The following is a 21,840-nucleotide window of genomic DNA, read 5'->3' as shown; positions in this document are numbered from 1 at the left end:
TGTGAAGACATTGACTCTATAATTAGATGTATAATCAGTGTGTGAGACATTGACTTATAATTAGATGTATAATCAGTGTGTGAAGACATTGACTTATAATTAGATGTATAATCGTGTGTGAAGACATTGACTTATAATTAGATGTATAATCAGTGTGTGAAGACATTGACTTATAATTAGATGTATAATCAGTGTGAAGACATTGACTTATAATTAGATGTATAATCAGTGTGTGAAGGACATTGACTTATAATTAGATGTATAATCAGTGTGTGAAGACATTGACTTATAATTAGATGTATAATCAGTGTGTGAAGACATTGACTTATAATTAGATGTATAATCAGTGTGTGAAGACATTGACTTATAATTAGATGTATAATCAGTGTGTGAAGACATTGACTTATAATTAGATGTATAATCAGTGTGTGAAGACATTGACTTATAATTAGATGTATAATCAGTGTGTGAAGACATTGACTTATAATTAGATGTATAATCAGTGTGTGAAGACATTGACTTATAATTAGATGTATAATCAGTGTGGAAGACATTGACTTATAATTAGATGTATAATCAGTGTGTGAAGACATTGACTTATAATTAGATGTATAATCAGTGTGTGAAGACATTGACTTATAATTAGATGTATAATCAGTGTGTGAAGACATTGACTTATAATTAGATGTATAATCAGTGTGTGAAGACATTGACTTATAATTAGATGTATAATCAGTGTGTGAAGACATTGACTTATAATTAGATGTATAATCAGTGTGTGAAGACATTGACTTATAATTAGATGTATAATCAGTGTGTGAAGACATTGACTTATAATTAGATGTATAATCAGTGTGTGAAGACATTGACTTATAATTAGATGTATAATCAGTGTGTGAAGACATTGACTTATAATTAGATGTATAATCAGTGTGTGAAGACATTGACTTATAATTAGATGTATAATCAGTGTGTGAAGACAATGACTTATAATTAGATGTATAATCAGTGTGTGAAGACATTGACTTATAATTAGATGTAATAAATCAGTGTGTGAAGACATTGACTTATAATTAGATGTATAATCAGTGTGTGAAGACATTGACTTATAATTAGATGTATAATCAGTGTTGTGAAGACATTGACTTATAATTAGATGTATAATCAGTGTGTGAAGACATTGACTTATAATTAGATGTATAATCAGTGTGTGAAGACATTGACTTATAATTAGATGTATAATCAGTGTGTGAAGACATTGACTTATAATTAGATGTATAATCAGAGTGTGAAGACATTGACTTATAATTAGATGTATAATCAGTGTGTGAAGACATTGACTTATAATTAGATGTATAATCAAGTGTGTGAAGACATTGACTTATAATTAGATGTATAATCAGTGTGTGAAGACATTGACTTATAATTAGATGTATAATCAGTGTGTGAAGACATTGACTTATAATTAGATGTATAATCAGTGTGAAGACATTGACTTATAATTAGATGTATAATCAGTGTGTGAAGACATTGACTTATAATTAGATGTATAATCAGTGTGTGAAGACATTGACTTATAATTAGATGTATAATCAGTGTGTGAAGACTATGACTTATAATTAGATGTATAATCAGTGTGAAGACATTGACTTATAATTAGATGTATAATCAGTGTGTGAAGACATTGACTTATAATTAGATGTATAATCAGTGTGTGAAGACATTGACTTATAATTAGATGTATAATCAGTGTGTGAAGACATTGACTTATAATTAGATGTATAATCAGTGTGTGAAGACATTGACTTATAATTAGATGTATAATCAGTGTGAAGACATTGACTTATAATTAGATGTATAATCAGTGTGTGAAGACATTGACTTATAATTAGATGTATAATCAGTGTGTGAAGACATTGACTTATAATTAGATGTATAATCAGTGTGAAGACATTGACTTATAATTAGATGTATAATCAGTGTGTGAAGACATTGACTTATAATTAGATGTATAATCAGTGTGTGAAGACATTGACTTATAATTAGATGTATAATCAGTGTGTGAAGACATTGACTTATAATTAGATGTATAATCAGTGTGTGAAGACATTGACTTATAATTAGATGTATAATCAGTGTGTGAAGACATTGACTTATAATTAGATGTATAATCAGTGTGTGAAGACATTGACTTATAATTAGATGTATAATCAGTGTGTGAAGACATTGACTTATAATTAGATGTATAATCAGTGTGTGAAGACATTGACTTATAATTAGATGTATAATCAGTGTGTGAAGACATTGACTTATAATTAGATGTATAATCAGTGTGTGAAGACATTGACTTATAATTAGATGTATAATCAGTGTGTGAAGACATTGACTTATAATTAGATGTATAATCAGTGTGTGAAGACATTGACTTATAATTAGATGTATAATCAGTGTGTGAAGACATTGACTTATAATTAGATGTATAATCAGTGTGAAGACATTGACTTATAATTAGATGTATAATCAGTGTGTGAAGACATTGACTTATAATTAGATGTATAATCAGTGTGTGAAGACATTGACTTATAATTAGATGTATAATCAGTGTGTGAAGACATTGACTTATAATTAGATGTATAATCAGTGTGAAGACATTGACTTATAATTAGATGTATTAATCAGTGTGTGAAGACTATGACTTATAATTAGATGTATAATCAGTGTGTGAAGACATTGACTTATAATTAGATGTATAATCAGTGTGTGAAGACATTGACTTATAATTAGATGTATAATCAGTGTGTGAAGACATTGACTTATAATTAGATGTATAATCAGTGTGTGAAGACATTGACTTATAATTAGATGTATAATCAGTGTGAAGACATTGACTTATAATTAGATGTATAATCAGTGTGTGAAGACATTGACTTATAATTAGATGTATAATCAGTGTGTGAAGACATTGACTTATAATTAGATGTATAATCAGTGTGTGAAGACTATGACTTATAATTAGATGTATAATCAGTGTGAAGACATTGACTTATAATTAGATGTATAATCAGTGTGTGAAGACTATGACTTATAATTAGATGTATAATCAGTGTGTGAAGACATTGACTTATAATTAGATGTATAATCAGTGTGTGAAGACATTGACTTATAATTAGATGTATAATCAGTGTGTGAAGACATTGACTTATAATTAGATGTATAATCAGTGTGTGAAGACTATGACTTATAATTAGATGTATAATCAGTGTGTGAAGACATTGACTTATAATTAGATGTATAATCAGTGTGTGAAGACTATGACTTATAATTAGATGTATAATCAGTGTGAAGACATTGACTTATAATTAGATGTATAATCAGTGTGTGAAGACTATGACTTATAATTAGATGTATAATCAGTGTGTGAAGACATTGACTTATAATTAGATGTATAATCAGTGTGTGAAGACATTGACTTATAATTAGATGTATAATCAGTGTGTGAAGACATTGACTTATAATTAGATGTATAATCAGTGTGTGAAGACATTGACTTATAATTAGATGTATAATCAGTGTGTGAAGACATTGACTTATAATTAGATGTATAATCAGTGTGTGAAGACATTGACTTATAATTAGATGTATAATCAGTGTGTGAAGACATTGACTTATAATTAGATGTATAATCAGTGTGTGAAGACATTGACTTATAATTAGATGTATAATCAGTGTGTGAAGACATTGACTTATAATTAGATGTATAATCAGTGTGTGAAGACATTGACTTATAATTAGATGTATAATCAGTGTGTGAAGACATTGACTTATAATTAGATGTATAATCAGTGTGTGAAGACATTGACTTATAATTAGATGTATAATCAGTGTGTGAAGACATTGACTTATAATTAGATGTATAATCAGTGTGAAGACATTGACTTATAATTAGATGTATAATCAGTGTGTGAAGACATTGACTTATAATTAGATGTATAATCAGTGTGTGAAGACATTGACTTATAATTAGATGTATAATCAGTGTGTGAAGACATTGACTTATAATTAGATGTATAATCAGTGTGTGAAGACTATGACTTATAATTAGATGTATAATCAGTGTGTGAAGACATTGACTTATAATTAGATGTATAATCAGTGTGTGAAGACATTGACTTATAATTAGATGTATAATCAGTGTGTGAAGACATTGACTTATAATTAGATGTATAATCAGTGTGTGAAGACATTGACTTATAATTAGATGTATAATCAGTGTGTGAAGACATTGACTTATAATTAGATGTATAATCAGTGTGTGAAGACATTGACTTATAATTAGATGTATAATCAGTGTGTGAAGACATTGACTTATAATTAGATGTATAATCAGTGTGAAGACATTGACTTATAATTAGATGTATAATCAGTGTGTGAAGACATTGACTTATAATTAGATGTATAATCAGTGTGAAGACATTGACTTATAATTAGATGTATAATCAGTGTGTGAAGACATTGACTTATAATTAGATGTATAATCAGTGTGTGAAGACATTGACTTATAATTAGATGTATAATCAGTGTGTGAAGACATTGACTTATAATTAGATGTATAATCAGTGTGAAGACATTGACTTATAATTAGATGTATAATCAGTGTGTGAAGACATTGACTTATAATTAGATGTATAATCAGTGTGAAGACATTGACTTATAATTAGATGTATAATCAGTGTGTGAAGACATTGACTTATAATTAGATGTATAATCAGTGTGTGAAGACATTGACTTATAATTAGATGTATAATCAGTGTGTGAAGACATTGACTTATAATTAGATGTATAATCAGTGTGTGAAGACTATGACTTATAATTAGATGTATAATCAGTGTGAAGACATTGACTTATAATTAGATGTATAATCAGTGTGTGAAGACTATGACTTATAATTAGATGTATAATCAGTGTGTGAAGACATTGACTTATAATTAGATGTATAATCAGTGTGTGAAGACATTGACTTATAATTAGATGTATAATCAGTGTGTGAAGACATTGACTTATAATTAGATGTATAATCAGTGTGTGAAGACATTGACTTATAATTAGATGTATAATCAGTGTGTGAAGACATTGACTTATAATTAGATGTATAATCAGTGTGTGAAGACATTGACTTATAATTAGATGTATAATCAGTGTGTGAAGACATTGACTTATAATTAGATGTATAATCAGTGTGTGAAGACATTGACTTATAATTAGATGTATAATCAGTGTGTGAAGACATTGACTTATAATTAGATGTATAATCAGTGTGTGAAGACATTGACTTATAATTAGATGTATAATCAGTGTGTGAAGACATTGACTTATAATTAGATGTATAATCAGTGTGTGAAGACATTGACTTATAATTAGATGTATAATCAGTGTGTGAAGACATTGACTTATAATTAGATGTATAATCAGTGTGTGAAGACATTGACTTATAATTAGATGTATAATCAGTGTGAAGACATTGACTTATAATTAGATGTATAATCAGTGTGTGAAGACATTGACTTATAATTAGATGTATAATCAGTGTGAAGACATTGACTTATAATTAGATGTATAATCAGTGTGTGAAGACATTGACTTATAATTAGATGTATAATCAGTGTGTGAAGACATTGACTTATAATTAGATGTATAATCAGTGTGTGAAGACATTGACTTATAATTAGATGTATAATCAGTGTGTGAAGACATTGACTTATAATTAGATGTATAATCAGTGTGTGAAGACTATGACTTATAATTAGATGTATAATCAGTGTGTGAAGACATTGACTTATAATTAGATGTATAATCAGTGTGTGAAGACATTGACTTATAATTAGATGTATAATCAGTGTGTTGAAGACATTGACTTATAATTAGATGTATAATCAGTGTGTGAAGACATTGACTTATAATTAGATGTATAATCAGTGTGTGAAGACATTGACTTATAATTAGATGTATAATCAGTGTGTGAAGACTATGACTTATAATTAGATGTATAATCAGTGTGTGAAGACTATGACTTATAATTAGATGTATAATCAGTGTGAAGACATTGACTTATAATTAGATGTATAATCAGTGTGTGAAGACATTGACTTATAATTAGATGTATAATCAGTGTGTGAAGACTTGACTTATAATTAGATGTATATCAGTGTGTGAAGACATTGACTTATAATTAGATGTATAATCAGTGTGTGAAGACATTGACTTATAATTAGATGTATAATCAGTGTGAAGACATTGACTTATAATTAGATGTATAATCAGTGTGTGAAGACATTGACTTATAATTAGATGTATAATCAGTGTGAAGACATTGACTTATAATTAGATGTATAATCAGTGTGTGAAGACATTGACTTATAATTAGATGTATAATCAGTGTGTGAAGACATTGACTTATAATTAGATGTATAATCAGTGTGAAGACATTGACTTATAATTAGATGTATAATCAGTGTGTGAAGACTTGACTTATAATTAGATGTATAATCAGTGTGTGAAGACATTGACTTATAATTAGATGTATAATCAGTGTGTGAAGACATTGACTTATATTAGATGTATAATCAGTGTGTGAAGACTATTGACTTATAATTAGATGTATAATCAGTGTGTGAAGACATTGACTTATAATTAGATGTATAATCAGTGTGTGAAGACATTGACTTATAATTAGATGTATAATCAGTGTGTGAAGACATTGACTTATAATTAGATGTATAATCAGTGTGTGAAGACATTGACTTATAATTAGATGTATAATCAGTGTGTGAAGACATTGACTTATAATTAGATGTATAATCAGTGTGTGAAGACATTGACTTATAATTAGATGTATAATCAGTGTGTGAAGACATTGACTTATAATTAGATGTATAATCAGTGTGTGAAGACATTGACTTATAATTAGATGTATAATCAGTGTGTGAAGACTATGACTTATAATTAGATGTATAATCAGTGTGTGAAGACATTGACTTATAATTAGATGTATAATCAGTGTGTGAAGACTATGACTTATAATTAGATGTATAATCAGTGTGTGAAGACATTGACTTATAATTAGATGTATAATCAGTGTGTGAGACATTGACTTATAATTAGATGTATAATCAGTGTGTGAAGACATTGACTTATAATTAGATGTATAATCAGTGTGAAGACATTGACTTATAATTAGATGTATAATCAGTGTGTGAAGACATTGACTTATAATTAGATGTATAATCAGTGTGTGAAGACATTGACTTATAATTAGATGTATAATCAGTGTGAAGACATTGACTTATAATTAGATGTATAATCAGTGTGTGAAGACATTGACTTATAATTAGATGTATAATCAGTGTGTGAAGACATTGACTTATAATTAGATGTATAATCAGTGTGTGAAGACTATTGACTTATAATTAGATGTATAATCAGTGTGTGAAGACTATGACTTATAATTAGATGTATAATCAGTGTGTGAAGACATTGACTTATAATTAGATGTATAATCAGTGTGTGAAGACATTGACTTATAATTAGATGTATAATCAGTGTGTGAAGACATTGACTTATAATTAGATGTATAATCAGTGTGAAGACATTGACTTTATAATTAGATGTATAATCAGTGTGTGAAGACATTGACTTATAATTAGATGTATAATCAGTGTGTGAAGACATTGACTTATAATTAGATGTATAATCAGTGTGTGAAGACATTGACTTATAATTAGATGTATAATCAGTGTGTGAAGACATTGACTTATAATTAGATGTATAATCAGTGTGTGAAGACATTGACCTATAATTAGATGTATAATCAGTGTGTGAAGACATTGACTTATAATTAGATGTATAATCAGTGTGTGAAGACATTGACTTATAATTAGATGTATAATCAGTGTGTGAAGACATTGACTTATAATTAGATGTATAATCAGTGTGTGAAGACATTGACTTATAATTAGATGTATAATCAGTGTGTGAAGACATTGACTTATAATTAGATGTATAATCAGTGTGTGAAGACATTGACTTATAATTAGATGTATAATCAGTGTGTGAAGACATTGACTTATAATTAGATGTATAATCAGTGTGTGAAGACATTGACTTATAATTAGATGTATAATCAGTGTGTGAAGACTATGACTTATAATTAGATGTATAATCAGTGTGTGAAGACATTGACTTATAATTAGATGTATAATCAGTGTGTGAAGACATTGACTTATAATTAGATGTATAATCAGTGTGTGAAGACATTGACTTATAATTAGATGTATAATCAGTGTGTGAAGACATTGACTTATAATTAGATGTATAATCAGTGTGGAAGACATTGACTTATAATTAGATGTATAATCAGTGTGTGAAGACATTGACTTATAATTAGATGTATAATCAGTGTGTGAAGACATTGACTTATAATTAGATGTATAATCAGTGTGTGAAGACATTGACTTATAATTAGATGTATAATCAGTGTGTGAAGACATTGACTTATAATTAGATGTATAATCAGTGTGTGAAGACATTGACTTATAATTAGATGTATAATCAGTGTGAAGACATTGACTTATAATTAGATGTATAATCAGTGTGTGAAGACATTGACTTATAATTAGATGTATAATCAGTGTGTGAAGACATTGACTTATAATTAGATGTATAATCAGTGTGTGAAGACATTGACTTATAATTAGATGTATAATCAGTGTGTGAAGACATTGACTTATAATTAGATGTATAATCAGTGTGTGAAGACATTGACTTATAATTAGATGTATAATCAGTGTGTGAAGACTATGACTTATAATTAGATGTATAATCAGTGTGTGAAGACATTGACTATAATTAGATGTATAATCAGTGTGTGAAGACATTGACTTATAATTAGATGTATAATCAGTGTGTTGAAGACATTGACTTATAATTAGATGTATAATCAGTGTGTGAAGACTATGACTTATAATTAGATGTATAATCAGTGTGTGAAGACATTGACTTATAATTAGATGTATAATCAGTGTGTGAAGACATTGACTTATAATTAGATGTATAATCAGTGTGTGAAGACTATGACTTATATTAGATGTATAATCAGTGTGTGAAGACTATGACTTATAATTAGATGTGATAATCAGTGTGTGAAGACATTGACTTATAATTAGATGTATAATCAGTGTGTGAAGACTATGACTTATAATTAGATGTATAATCAGTGTGAAGACTATGACTTATAATTAGATGTATAATCAGTGTGTGAAGACTATGACTTATAATTAGATGTATAATCAGTGTGTGAAGACATTGACTTATAATTAGATGTATAATCAGTGTGTGAAGACATTGACTTATAATTAGATGTAATCAGTGTGTGAAGACTATGACTTATAATTAGATGTATAATCAGTGTGTGAAGACATTGACTTATAATTAGATGTATAATCAGTGTGTGAAGACATTGACTTATAATTAGATGTATAATCAGTGTGTGAAGACATTGACTTATAATTAGATGTATAATCAGTGTGTGAAGACATTGACTTATAATTAGATGTATAATCAGTGTGTGAAGACATTGACTTATAATTAGATGTATAATCAGTGTGTGAAGACATTGACTTATAATTAGATGTATAATCAGTGTGTGAAGACATTGACTTATAATTAGATGTATAATCAGTGTGTGAAGACATTGACTTATAATTAGATGTATAATCAGTGTGTGAAGACATTGACTTATAATTAGATGTATAATCAGTGTGTGAAGACATTGACTTATAATTAGATGTATAATCAGTGTGTGAAGACATTGACTTATAATTAGATGTATAATCAGTGTGAAGACATTGACTTATAATTAGATGTATAATCAGTGTGTGAAGACTATGACTTATAATTAGATGTATAATCAGTGTGTGAAGACATTGACTTATAATTAGATGTATAATCAGTGTGTGAAGACATTGACTTATAATTAGATGTATAATCAGTGTGTGAAGACATTGACTTATAATTAGATGTATAATCAGTGTGTGAAGACTATGACTTATAATTAGATATATAATCAGTGTGTGAAGACATTGACTTATAATTAGATGTATAATCAGTGTGTGAAGACATTGACTTATAATTAGATGTATAATCAGTGTGTGAAGACATTGACTTATAATTAGATGTATAATCAGTGTGTGAAGACATTGACTTATAATTAGATGTATAATCAGTGTGAAGACATTGACTTATAATTAGATGTATAATCAGTGTGTGAAGACATTGACTTATAATTAGATATATAATCAGTGTGTGAAGACTATGACTTATAATTAGATGTATAATCAGTGTGAAGACATTGACTTATAATTAGATGTATAATCAGTGTGTGAAGACTATGACTTATAATTAGATGTATAATCAGTGTGTGAAGACATTGACTTATAATTAGATGTATAATCAGTGTGTGAAGACATTGACTTATAATTAGATGTATAATCAGTGTGTGAAGACATTGACTTATAATTAGATGTATAATCAGTGTGTGAAGACTATGACTTATAATTAGATGTATAATCAGTGTGAAGACATTGACTTATAATTAGATGTATAATCAGTGTGTGAAGACATTGACTTATAATTAGATGTATAATCAGTGTGTGAAGACATTGACTTATAATTAGATGTATAATCAGTGTGTGAAGACTATGACTTATAATTAGATGTATAATCAGTGTGAAGACATTGACTTATAATTAGATGTATAATCAGTGTGTGAAGACTATGACTTATAATTAGATGTATAATCAGTGTGTGAAGACATTGACTTATAATTAGATGTATAATCAGTGTGTGAAGACATTGACTTATAATTAGATGTATAATCAGTGTGTGAAGACTATGACTTATAATTAGATGTATAATCAGTGTGTGAAGACATTGACTTATAATTAGATGTATAATCAGTGTGTGAAGACAAGCAGTAAGTTTGTGAAGAAGTGCAGAGTAGTAATAATAAAGAGGTTGGAGAGATAGTGTATATAGTAGTGCATGTTGATAGTGTATATTAGTGCATGTTGATAGTGTATATTAGTGCATGTTGATAGTGTATATTAGTGCATGTTGATAGTGTATATTAGTGCATGTTGATAGTGTATAGTAGTGCATGTTGATAGTGTATATTAGTGCATGTTGATAGTGTATATTAGTGCATGTTGATAGTGTATATTAGTGCATGTTGATAGTGTATATTAGTGCATGTTGATAGTGTATATTAGTGCATGTTGATAGTGTATATTAGTGCATGTTCATAGTGTATATTAGTGCATGTTGATAGTGTATATTAGTGCATGTTCATAGTGTATATTAGTGCATGTTGATAGTGTATATTAGTGCATGTTGATAGTGTATATTAGTGCATGTTCATAGTGTATATTAGTGCATGTTGATAGTGTATATTAGTGCATGTTCATAGTGTATATTAGTGCATGTTGATAGTGTATATTAGTGCATGTTGATAGTGTATATTAGTGCATGTAGATAGTGTATATTAGTGCATGTTGATAGTGTATAGTAGTGCATGTTGATAGTGTATATTAGTGCATGTTGATAGTGTATATTAGTGCATGTTGATAGTGTATATTAGTGCATGTTGATAGTGTATATTAGTGCATGTTGATAGTGTATATTAGTGCATGTTGATAGTGTATATTAGTGCATGTTCATAGTGTATATTAGTGCATGTTGATAGTGTATATTAGTGCATGTTGATAGTGTATATTAGTGCATGTAGATAGTGTATATTAGTGCATGTTGATAGTGTATATTAGTGCATGTTGATAGTGTATATTAGTGCATGTTGATAGTGTATATTAGTGCATGTTGATAGTGTATATTAGTGCATGTTGATAGTGTATATTAGTGCATGTTGATAGTGTATATTAGTGCATGTTGATAGTATATATTAGTGCATGTAGATAGTATATATTAGTGCATGTTGATAGTGTATATTAGTGCATGTTGATAGTATATATTAGTGCATGTAGATAGTATATATTAGTGCATGTAGATAGTATATATTAGTGCATGTTGATAGTGTATATTAGTGCATGTTGATAGTGTATATTAGTGCATGTTGATAGTGTATATTAGTGCAAGTTGATAGTGTATATTAGTGCATGTTGATAGTGTATATTAGTGCATGTAGATAATGTATATTAGTGCATGTTGATAGTGTATATTAGTGCATGTTGATAGTGTATATTAGTGCATGTAGATAGTGTATATTAGTGCATGTTGATAGTGTATATTAGTGCATGTTGATAGTGTATATTAGTGCATGTTGATAGTGTATATTAGTGCATGTTGATAGTGTATATTAGTGCATGTTGATAGTGTATATTAGTGCATGTTGATAGTGTATATTAGTGCATGTTGATAGTGTATATTAGTGCATGTTGATAGTGTATATTAGTGCATGTTGATAGTATATATTAGTGCATGTAGATAGTATATATTAGTGCATGTTGATAGTGTATATTAGTGCATGTTGATAGTATATATTAGTGCATGTAGATAGTATATATTAGTGCATGTAGATAGTATATATTAGTGCATGTTGATAGTGTATATTAGTGCATGTTGATAGTGTATATTAGTGCATGTTGATAGTGTATATTAGTGCATGTTGATAGTGTATATTAGTGCATGTTGATAGTGTATATTAGTGCATGTTGATAGTGTATATTAGTGCATGTTGATAGTGTATATTAGTGCATGTTGATAGTGTATATAGTAGTGCATGTTGATAGTGTATATTAGTGCATGTTGTCCAGCTCAGTGATGAAGCAGAAGGTAAGAAGTAGTAGAGATGACAGTAGAGGATTAAAAGGAACATGACCCTAGTAAACACATGTGAATTAGAGGGCAGGTCAGATTACGTCGTCTAGTTTCACATCCACAACTTGCATGCTTGAATTCTGAGATGATGTTTCAAAACTCATGCTTTGGGACAACTTGAGTCATTCTTTAGGCTGATGTGTGTGTGTGTGTGTGTGTGTGTGTGTGTGTGTGTGTGTGTGTGTGTGTGTGTGTGTGTGTGTGTGTGTGTGTGTGTGTGTGTGTGTGTGTGTGTGTGTGTGTGTGTGTGTGTGTGTGTGTGTGTGTGTGTGTGTGTGTGTGTGTGTGTGTGTGTGTGTGTGTGTGATGCTGCTAACAGGCTTTAAGGGGGACTGCACTTTTCTTTGGAACTGTGCCTATTGTTCACAATCTTTATGAGAGACAAGAAGACAAAATGTATCTTTTCTGTTCCGCTTTCTAAGATGTAAACATTGTCTCATTCTAGGAGGCTAGCAGTGCAGCTAATGTTAGCAATCAATTCTACTTCTAAATCACTTTAAAAATGCATTAAAAAACTGTCAATACTTCATTGACGTTGTGTAAACTGTATAATAACCAAACTGTACTTTTTGTAAGAGCCAACACTGAGGAACTCTTTTTATAGCATGGAAGAAATCAGTCCTGCCATTGACTAAAGTCACCAAAATAGGGTAAATATTGTACATATTACATATTGTTACTACATTATATATATGTACTTGCAGTGTGTATATTGTACATATTACATATTGTTATGAAGGTGTCTGTTACTACATTATATATATACTTGCAGTGTGTATATTGTACATATTACATATTGTTATGAAGGTGTCTGTTACTACATTATATATATACTTGCAGTGTGTATATTGTACATATTACATATTGTTATGAAGGTGTCTGTTACTACATTATATATATATACTTGCAGTGTGTATATTGTACATATTACATATTGTTATGAAGGTGTCTGTTACTACATTATATATATACTTGCAGTGTGTATATTGTACATATTACATATTGTTATGAAGGTGTCTGTTACTACATGATATATATACTTGCAGTGTGTATATTGTACATATTACATATTGTTATGAAGGTGTCTGTTACTACATTATATATATGTACTTGCAGTGTGTATATTGTACATATTACATATTGTTATGAAGGTGTCTGTTACTACATTATATATATACTTGCAGTGTGTATATTGTACATATTACATATTGTTATGAAGGTGTCTGTTACTACATGATATATATACTTGCAGTGTGTATATTGTACATATTACATATTGTTATGAAGGTGTCTGTTACTACATGATATATATACTTGCAGTGTGTATATTGTACATATTACATATTGTTATGAAGGTGTCTGTTACTACATGATATATATACTTGCAGTGTGTATATTGTACATATTACATATTGTTATGAAGGTGTCTGTTACTACATTAGTGTGTATAAAAGATGTTGACGGAGGGTTTTGAAGTTGTTTTAGAGACTTTGAAGGCTACAAGGGTGACTTGCATTAGTTGCATCTTCCAAGAGTTTTTTATTATCTTTAAAATCCTAAAAAAAAAAAGTGTTCATGTACATAATGATTATGAATGATAGGCAAAACTCCCAAAAAAGTGAAGTTCCTCTTTAACCTGCAGATTGTCAGCCAAATCTCCCTCGCCAAGCTCAAGGCAGACATGTGGAAGGCCACTAAAGGCTTGGTGTGGGGGACAATGTGTGTGGGGGACAATGTGTGTGGAGGACAATGTGTGTGGGGGACAATGTGTGTGGGGGACAATGTGTGTGGGGGACAATGTGTGTGGGGGACAATGTGTGTGGGGGACAATGTGTGTGGGGGACAATGTGTGTGGGGGACAATGTGTGTGGAGGACAATGTGTGTGGGGGACAATGTGTGCGGGGGACAATGTGTGTGGGGGACAATGTGTGAGGGGGACAATGTGTGTGGGGGACAATGTGTGTGGGGGACAATGTGTGTAGGGGACAATGTGTGTGGGGGACAATGTGTGCGGGGGACAATGTGTGTGGGGGACAATGTGTGTGGAGGACAATGTGTGCGGGGGACAATGTGTGTGGGGGACAATGTGTGCGGGGGACAATGTGTGTGGGGGACAATGTGTGCGGAGGACAATGTGTGCGGGGGACAATGTGTGTGGGGGACAATGTGTGTGGAGGACAATGTATGTGGGGGACAATGTGTGTGGGGGACAATGTGTGCGGGGGACAATGTGTGTGGGGAACAATGTGTGTGGGGGACAATGTATGTGGGGGACAATGTGTGTGGGGGACAATGTGTGTGGGGGACAATGTGTGTGGGGGACAATGTGTGTAGGGGACAATGTGTGTGGGGGACAATGTGTGTGGGGGACAATGTATGTGGGGGACAATGTATGTGGGGGACAATGTGTGTGGGGGACAATGTGTGTGGGGGACAATGTGTGTGGGGGACAATGTGTGTGGGGGACAATGTGTGCGGGGGACAATGTATGTGGGGGACAATGTGTGTGGGGGACAATGTGTGTGGGGGACAATGTGTGTGGGGGACAATGTGTGCGGGGGACAATGTGTGTGGGGGACAATGTGTGTGGGGGACAATGTGTGTGGGGGACAATGTGTGTGGGGGACAATGTATGTGGGGGACAATGTGTGTGGGGGACAATGTATGTGGGGGACAATGTGTGCGGGGGACAATGTGTGAGGGGGACAATGTGTGCGGGGGACAATGTGTGCGGGGGACAATGTGTGTGGGGGACAATGTGTGTAGGGGACAATGTGTGTGGGGGACAATGTATGTGGGGGACAATGTGTGAGGGGGACAATGTGTGCGGGGGACAATGTGTGTGGGGGACAATGTGTGCGGGGGACAATGTATGTGGGGGACAATGTGTGCGGGGGACAATGTGTGCGGGGGACAATGTGTGCGGGGGACAATGTGTGCGGGGGACAATGTGTGTGGGGGACAATGTGTGAGGGGGACAATGTGTGTGGGGGAAAATGTGTGTGGGGGACAATGTGTGTGGAGGACAATGTGTGTGGGGGACAATGTGTGTGGGGGACAATGTGTGTGGGGGACAATGTGTGTAGGGGACAATGTGTGTGGGGGACAATGTGTGCGGGGGACAATGTATGTGGGGGACAATGTGTGTGGGGGACAATGTGTGCGGGGGACAATGTGTGCGGGGGACAATGTGTGCGGGGGACAATGTGTGTGGGGGACAATGTGTGCGGGGGACAATGTGTGCGGGGGACAATGTGTGCGGGGGACAATGTGTGTGGGGGACAATGTGTGCGGGGGACAATGTGTGTGGGGGACAATGTGTGTGGGGGACAATGTGTGCGGGGGACAATGTGTGTGGGGGACAATGTGTGCGGGGGACAATGTGTGCGGGGGACAATGTGTGTGGGGGACAATGTGTGTGGGGGACAATGTATGTGGGGGACAATGTGTGCGGGGGACAATGTATGTGGGGGACAATGTGTGTGGGGGACAATGTGTGCGGGGGACAATGTGTGCGGGGGACAATGTGTGCGGGGGACAATGTGTGTGGGGGACAATGTGTGAGGGGGACAATGTGTGTGGGGGAAAATGTGTGTGGCGACACTAAAGTGTTGTGATGGAATGTCTGAGGGTGAGCATCATCTGCTACAGCAAACATCCCCTCTGACACATTCATGGAGGATGGCAAGCACACACACACACACACACACACACACACACACACACACACACACACACACACACACACACACACACACACACACACACACACACACACACACACACACACACAGAGAGAGAGGACTACTAGAATAAAGAGTAGACATTCCATGCATGGCTGACATAATTGTGTGTACAGTACATGTGCTACTTCAGCGTTATTCCAAAAGGCAAAACAAATCCTAATGAGTGCGCACCAAACAGGAAAATATGTCAGCGTTATGTAAACGAGAGAGAGAGAGAGAGAGAGAGAGAGAGAGAGACAAAAGCAAGAGCGGTTGTCAATAGCAACAGTGTCTTCGAGGTTGCCATCATCGTTAGCGAGGGCCCAGTCGCCGTTGCAGCAAAGCATTGTGGGCACGGACACATATTACAGGTACATTTATTGACATATTACAGGTACATTTATTGAGCACATAATGTGCAGCATTTTGACATATTACAGGTACATTTATTGAGCACATAATGTGCAGCATTTTGACATATTACAGGTGCATTTATTGAGCACATAATGTGCAGCATTTTGACATATTACAGGTACATTTATTGAGCACATAATGTGCAGCATTTTGACATATTACAGGTACATTTATTGAGCACATAATGTGCAGCATTGTGACACATTACAGGTACATTTATTGAGCACATAATGTGCAGCATTTTGACATATTACAGGTACATTTATTGAGCACATAATGTGCAGCATTGTGACACATTACAGGTACATTTATTGAGCACATAATGTGCCGCATTTTGACATATTACAGGTACATTTATTGAGCACATAATGTGCAGCATTTTGACATATTACAGGTACATTTATTGAGCACATAATGTGCAGCATTGTGACACATTACAGGTACATTTATTGAGCACATAATGTGCAGCATTGTGACACATTACAGGTACATTTATTGAGCACATAATGTGCAGCATTGTGACACATTACAGGTACATTTATTGAGCACATAATGTGCAGCATTTTGACATATTACAGGTACATTTATTGAGCACATAATGTGCAGCATTTTGACATATTACAGGTACATTTATTGAGCACATAATGTGCAGCATTGTGACACATTACAGGTACATTTATTGAACACATAATGTGCAGCATTGTGACAAGGACCAGTCATAAGAGTGCATCACATGTGTGAAGTTATCATGGCAAAGATTCAAATGTCATCTTTGGCAGGTAAAAATGTTCATTTGTGCTGTTATGGTTTTTAAGTTGTTAAGACTTGGGCTGCTGCCCCCGCGACCCAACTTTAGATAAGCAGAAGACGATGGATGGTCACTTCGGTGCGGTCCGGCACACTTGACCAAACAAACCGTGCGAGCAGAGAAAACAAATGTTCTTCCTGAACATGTGAACGTATCAGAATGTGCTAGAAGCCAATTGGTGTCACATGTGACACTTGACCAACCCGAGCTACATCCTGAGAGTCGATTGTCCTTCAGTTCCACATTGTGATAACACGAATGCTAGTTGACACAATGCAGATCAATAATATCTGGCCCAACAACGACGGGTAATGACTTTGTCCTCTGGGGGTGTGCTACATGTGATGTGGGTCACAACAAACTTCTTACCAATTATGGAGGCAAATGGGGGTCAGACAGCAGAATGCATGACATCATGACATCAGAACACTGCAGCATCATGGATGCAAACATGCATGACATCATGACATCAGAACACTGCAGCATCATGGATGCAAACATGCATGACATCATGACAGATGCATGTTAGCTGCAGCATCATGGATGCAAACATGCATGACATCATGACAGATGCATGTTAGCTGCAGCATCATGGATGCAAACATGCATGACATCATGACAGATGCATGTTAGCTGCAGCATCATGGATGCAAACATGCATGACATCATGACAGGTGCATGTTAGCTGCAGCATCATGGATGCAAACATGCATGACATCATGACAGATGCATGTTAGCTGCAGCATCATGGATGCAAACATGCATGACATCATGACAGATGCATGTTAGCTGCAGCATCATGGATGCAAACATGCATGACATCATGACAGGTGCATGTTAGCTGCAGCATCATGGATGCAAACATGCATGACATCATGACAGATGCATGTTAGCTGCAGCATCATGTTAGCAAAGATGTGAGCAGCACATTTTCTAAGTGTTGCTGTAAAAAAGGTCTGATTTAACATTTCATTGGTTGCAACACAAACCTTCCTATGCAGTGAATTCCTCTGAATGAAGTGCTAAACACTCACACTATAGAAACAAACTGAATGAAGTGCTAAACAATCACACTATAGAAACAAACTGTAAACACTCACACTATAGAAACAAACTGTAAACATTCACACTATAAAAACAAACTGTAAACATTCACACTATAAAAACAAACTGTAAACACTCACACTATAAAAACAGACTGTAAACACTCACACTATAGAAACAGAATGTAAACATTCACACTATAGAAACAGAGTGTAAACATTCACACTATAAAAACAGAGTGTAAACATTCACACTATAGAAACAGAGTGTAAACATTCACACTATAGAAACAGAGTGTAAACATTCACACTATAGAAACAGAGTGTAAACATTCACACTATAGAAACAGAGTGTAAACATTCACACTATAGAAACAGAGTGTAAACATTCACACTATAGAAACAGAGTGTAAACATTCACACTATAGAAACAGAGTGTAAACATTCACACTATAGAAACAGAGTGCAAACATTCACACTATAGAACAGAGTGTAAACATTCACACTATAGAAACAGAGTGTAAACATTCACACTATAGAAACAGAGTGTAAACATTCACACTATAGAAACCGAGTGTAAACATTCACACTATAGAAACCGAGTGTAAACATTCACACTATAGAAACAGAGTGTAAACATTCACACTATAGAAACAGAGTGTAAACATTCACACTATAGAAACAGAGTGCAAACATTCACACTATAGAACAGAGTGTAAACATTCACACTATAGAAACAGAGTGTAAACATTCACACTATAGAAACAGAGTGTAAACATTCACACTATAGAAACCGAGTGTAAACATTCACACTATAGAAACCGAGTGTAAACATTCACACTATAGAAACAGAGTGTAAACATTCACACTATAGAAACAGAGTGTAAACATTCACGCTATAGAAACAGAGTGTAAACATTCACACTATAGAAACAGAGTGTAAACATTCACACTATAGAAACAGAGTGCAAACATTCACACTATAGAAACAGAGTGTAAACATTCACGCTATAAAAACAGAGTGTAAACATTCACGCTATAGAAACAGAGTGTAAACATTCACGCTATAGAAACAGAGTGTAAACATTCACACTATAGAAACAGAGTGTAAACATTCACACTATAGAAACAGAGTGTAAACATTCACACTATAGAAACAGAGTGTAAACATTCACACTATAGAAACAGAGTGTAAACATTCACACTATAGAAACAGAGTGTAAACATTCACACTATAGAAACAGAGTGTAAACATTCACGCTATAGAAACAGAGTGTAAACATTCACACTATAGAAACAGAGTGTAAACATTCACACTATAGAAACAGAGTGTAAACATTCACACTATAGAAACAGAGTGTAAACATTCACACTATAGAAACAGAGTGTAAACATTCACACTATAGAAACCGAGTGTAAACATTCACGCTATAGAAACAGAGTGTAAACATTCACACTATAGAAACAGAGTGTAAACATGCACGCTATAGAAACAGAGTGTAAACATTCACACTATAGAAACAGAGTGTAAACATTCACACTATAGAAACAGAGTGTAAACATTCACACTATAGAAACAGAGTGTAAACATTCACACTATAGAAACAGAGTGTAAACATTCACACTATAGAAACAGAGTGTAAACATTCACACTATAGAAACAGAGTGTAAACATTCACACTATAGAAACAGAGTGTAAACATTCACACTATAGAAACAGAGTGTAAACATTCACACTATAGAAACAGAGTGTAAACATTCACGCTATAGAAACAGAGTGTAAACATTCACACTATAGAAACAGAGTGTAAACATTCACACTATAGAAACAGAGTGTAAACATTCACACTATAGAAACAGAGTGTAAACATTCACACTATAGAAACAGAGTGTAAACATTCACACTATAGAAACCGAGTGTAAACATTCACACTATAGAAACAGAGTGTAAACATTCACACTATAGAAACAGAGTGTAAACATGCACGCTATAGAAACAGAGTGTAAACATTCACACTATAGAAACAGAGTGTAAACATTCACACTATAGAAACAGAGTGTAAACATTCACACTATAGAAACAGAGTGTAAACATTCACACTATAGAAACAGAGTGTAAACATTCACACTATAGAAACAGAGTGTAAACATTCACACTATAGAAACAGAGTGTAAACATTCACACTATAGAAACAGAGTGTAAACATTCACACTATAGAAACAGAGTGTAAACATGCACGCTATAGAAACAGAGTGTAAACATTCACACTATAAAAACAGAGTGTAAACATTCACACTATAGAAACAGAGTGCTCATCACTTAACAAGGAGGCACTTGTCAAATGCCACAACTCGAAGCTCCAACGTGACAGCATTCTCTTTCTGCTTGTCTTGCCATTTTACTAACTATTAACCACCTCGTCTTTGGAGCCGAATTGACCGCCAAGCGGAGGACTTTCTAGTCCAAGTGGATTCAAGTCCGCCCAAAGCCAACATTTGAGAGAATTTACCTGCAAATGTTAAATTCCGTGGTTTCCAGCGGAAGTTCCGGAAGCAGAGCCCGGATGTCCTCCGCCCACCCCAGCAGCGCCAGCAGAGCCAGCAGAGCCACAAGCACACACGCAGCCGCTCTGGCTCGGTTCTGGTTGCCAGCGTTCTTGTAGAGAAATGGAAGAATGTCCTCAGACGGAGCAGAAATAGCAGAAGGTTGTTGGTGTGGCGGATTAAAGCGTCTGGAGGAGGAGGAAGGACTAGGAGCCACCATGGACGTGACGCAGGGGGGTCAAGCGGGAGTGGGACAGTCAAGCAACTTCCTGTTAGAGTGACAAATAAAGGCATAGCGATATCCGGTCACGGGTTACAAAATAAAGGGTGTTTTTCTTATCGGTACTGTCACTGTGTCGTCCT

The 21,840-nt window shown here is 33.9% G+C and overlaps 2 protein-coding genes across 2 annotated transcripts in view; one reads left to right on the top strand and one right to left on the bottom strand.

Moving 5' to 3' along the window:
* LOC133661317 (cyclin-dependent kinase 17-like) overlaps positions 1-21,700 on the bottom strand; it is a 63,689-nt gene extending 41,989 nt beyond the window's left edge. Inside the window, exon 1 of the mRNA XM_062064443.1 lies at positions 21,444-21,700. The gene's annotated coding sequence lies outside the window, so the exon portion shown is untranslated. The remainder of the gene's footprint in view (positions 1-21,443) is intronic.
* Positions 1-21,758, top strand: part of LOC133661316 (phytanoyl-CoA dioxygenase, peroxisomal-like) — a 34,797-nt gene extending 13,039 nt beyond the window's left edge. Inside the window, exons 9-12 of the mRNA XM_062064442.1 lie at positions 12,879-12,897; positions 14,585-14,647; positions 21,473-21,592; positions 21,663-21,758. Of these exons, the coding sequence (XP_061920426.1) occupies positions 12,879-12,897; positions 14,585-14,647; positions 21,473-21,592; positions 21,663-21,758 (298 nt within the window). The remainder of the gene's footprint in view (positions 1-12,878; positions 12,898-14,584; positions 14,648-21,472; positions 21,593-21,662) is intronic.
* Positions 21,759-21,840: the final 82 nt, after the last annotated feature.

The sequence above is a fragment of the Entelurus aequoreus genome, linkage group LG12 (genome assembly GCF_033978785.1).
Source record: "Entelurus aequoreus isolate RoL-2023_Sb linkage group LG12, RoL_Eaeq_v1.1, whole genome shotgun sequence".
In the NCBI taxonomy this organism is placed as follows: domain Eukaryota; kingdom Metazoa; phylum Chordata; class Actinopteri; order Syngnathiformes; family Syngnathidae; genus Entelurus; species Entelurus aequoreus.
The sequence above is the reverse complement of the archived record's forward strand: the minus strand, read 5'-3'. Positions and strand labels throughout refer to the sequence as shown.